General features: G+C 37.5%; 1 protein-coding gene across 1 annotated transcript; it reads left to right on the top strand.

Annotated features, from left to right (window-relative positions):
* Positions 1-964: 964 nt before the first annotated feature.
* On the top strand, positions 965-1,897 carry LOC124506171 (olfactory receptor 5W2-like). Its single transcript, XM_047072191.1, has one exon. The coding sequence runs from the start codon at positions 965-967 to the stop codon at positions 1,895-1,897; it is 933 nt and encodes a 310-aa protein (XP_046928147.1).
* Positions 1,898-2,356: the final 459 nt, after the last annotated feature.

The raw sequence follows: 2,356 nt of genomic DNA, 5'->3' as shown, positions 1-2,356 counted from the left end.
TTTTTTTTTTTTGCCCTTTTCTTTGGTTAAGAGACTCCTCCTTCGCATCAGACCACTCCACAAACAGTAATGAGTATTTTGGCAAAGCAATAATACATTTCCTGAAAAAAGTCAGTAATTCTTACTCCTTGTCCTAGCAAACACTGAAGACAACTCACCCCGGGATCAGGAATATAATTATTTTCATTGTTATTAGTGTGTGATATGCTCATTGTTTCTAAAACCTAATATAAAAAAATCTTTTAAGCCGATCATTTTTTTTTAAAGAATAGAATAAATATACTCATTTTGTGTGTGTGTCCATGGAATTCTTTCAAGCAGAGAAAAGGCTTAGTCCTCCATCTTATGGCCTAACATTCGTGCTTCTTCAGGTTATTCTGAAGATGAATGAGATATCAATTCACCCAAATATCATCCTTGATAAAAGGAAGGTGATATTTGGAGGAATTAAAGAGCTTGTTGAAAGTTGCATCCCTCATAAATGACATCTAGATTTATACAGTTTATTTATTTATTTACTTGCTTATTTTGAGAGTGAGAGAGAGAGAGAGAGAGAGAGAGGGAGACAGCAGGGGGAGGGGCAGAGAAAGAGAGAGAGAAGCCCAAGCCAACTCTGCACTGACAGTACTCTTCACAATGTGGGGCATGAACTCACAAACCGTGAGAAACTGAGCTGAAATCCAGAGTTGGACACCCAACCGACTGAGCCACCCAGGTGCCCTAAATGACATCTAGATTTATATCAAAGTTTCTTAACCACTTATCGTAGATATTTTTATTATTACCATAGAGGTAGCGATGCCTCTTTAAAGAATTGACCAAGTAATTTTATGAGTATAAAAGACAGTTGAGGGAAGAAATTGTGTTCTGCCTTACAGGTATTTTGTGGCTGTCGGAAGAGTTACATGTGTATCTATCATCGTCTTGGTCATGTTCTCAAAAGTTTAGACAAGGATATAGAAGAATGGATGGAGGAAATTGTTCATCCTTGACTGATTTCATTTTCTTGGGAATTACCAATAACCCTGGGATGAAAGCAACCCTATTTACAATGTTTCTTGTTATTTATCTCATTAATCTTTTTGCAAACCTCGGAATGATTATTCTAATTAGAATGAATTCTCAGCTGAACACGCCAATGTACTTTTTCCTTAGCCACCTCTCTTTCTGTGACCTCTGTTATTCCACAGCTATTGGGCCCAAAATGTTGGTAGACCTTCTAGCCAAAAACACATCAATCCCTTTCGTTGGCTGTGCTCTGCAATTCTTGGTCTTCTGTACGTTTGCTGATTCTGAGTGCCTACTGCTGGCGGTGATGGCCTTTGATCGGTACAAGGCCATTAGCAACCCCTTGCTCTACACGGTCAACATGTCCAGCAGAGTGTGCTTCCTGCTCATGGCTGGGGTTTACGTGCTGGCCATGGCAGATGCTTTGATACACACGACACTAACATTCCGGTTATGTTTCTGTGGATCAAAGGAGATTAATCATTTCTTCTGTGATCTACCTCCACTCTACCTTCTTTCCTGCTCAAATACAGAGATCAATGAGTTGGCATTATTCACATTTTTTGGCTTCATTGAACTGAGTACCATTTTAGGAGTCCTTATCTCTTATTGTTATATAATCCTATCCGTCCTGAAGGTCCACTCTGCGGAGGGGAGATTCAAAGCTTTCTCCACCTGCACCTCCCACTTAACTGCTGTTGCAATTTTCCAGGGGACCATTCTCTTCATGTATTTCCGGCCAAGTTCTTCCTACTCTCTTGATCAAGACAAAATGACCTCCTTGTTTTACACCCTTGTGATTCCCATGTTAAACCCACTGATTTACAGCCTGAGGAACAAAGATGTGAAAGAGACCCTGAAAAAAATAAAAATTAAAAGATGGTTTTAAATATCACATGCACACACACACACACACACACACACACACTTTGTGGTTATAGTTTATATAAAATTATATTGCATAACAGAAGAGAAATAAAGTTGTCTCGAAAACTTTAATTGAATAAAATGAGTTTGTTTTGAAGCCCTATCACAATAATATTGCAGTTCCTTATATATATCATACTTTATTATGCATCTAGATTTTGTATATGGTACTCCTTCTTTGTGGAAAACTTTTCGCACTTTTCTCATTTTGCCAGATTTTTATTTGTTCATTCATTCATTCAAACATTAATTTATTATACTTAGATTGAGTGTGTGCTTACTAAGTGAACTTGGGTATTTAAATGCTTTGTATCCCATGGCATATCCAGTAGTTTCTATACTAATGAAACTTGTAATCTACTCAAGGTAACCAACATTACCTAACTAAGCACCAAATAATTCATAACTTTCAAATTCATCA

This window comes from Lynx rufus, unplaced genomic scaffold (genome assembly GCF_022079265.1).
Source record: "Lynx rufus isolate CCGP_SWC_20201006 ecotype Redwood Valley unplaced genomic scaffold, mLynRuf1.p SCAF_9, whole genome shotgun sequence".
NCBI classification, from domain to species: domain Eukaryota; kingdom Metazoa; phylum Chordata; class Mammalia; order Carnivora; family Felidae; genus Lynx; species Lynx rufus.
This window is presented reverse-complemented; position numbering and strand designations above follow the sequence as displayed.

Coding starts and splice junctions, on each gene's coding strand:
- LOC124506171 (XM_047072191.1), top strand. CDS start 965: ATGGATGGAGGAAATTGTTCATCCTTGACTGATTTCATTTTCTTGGGA.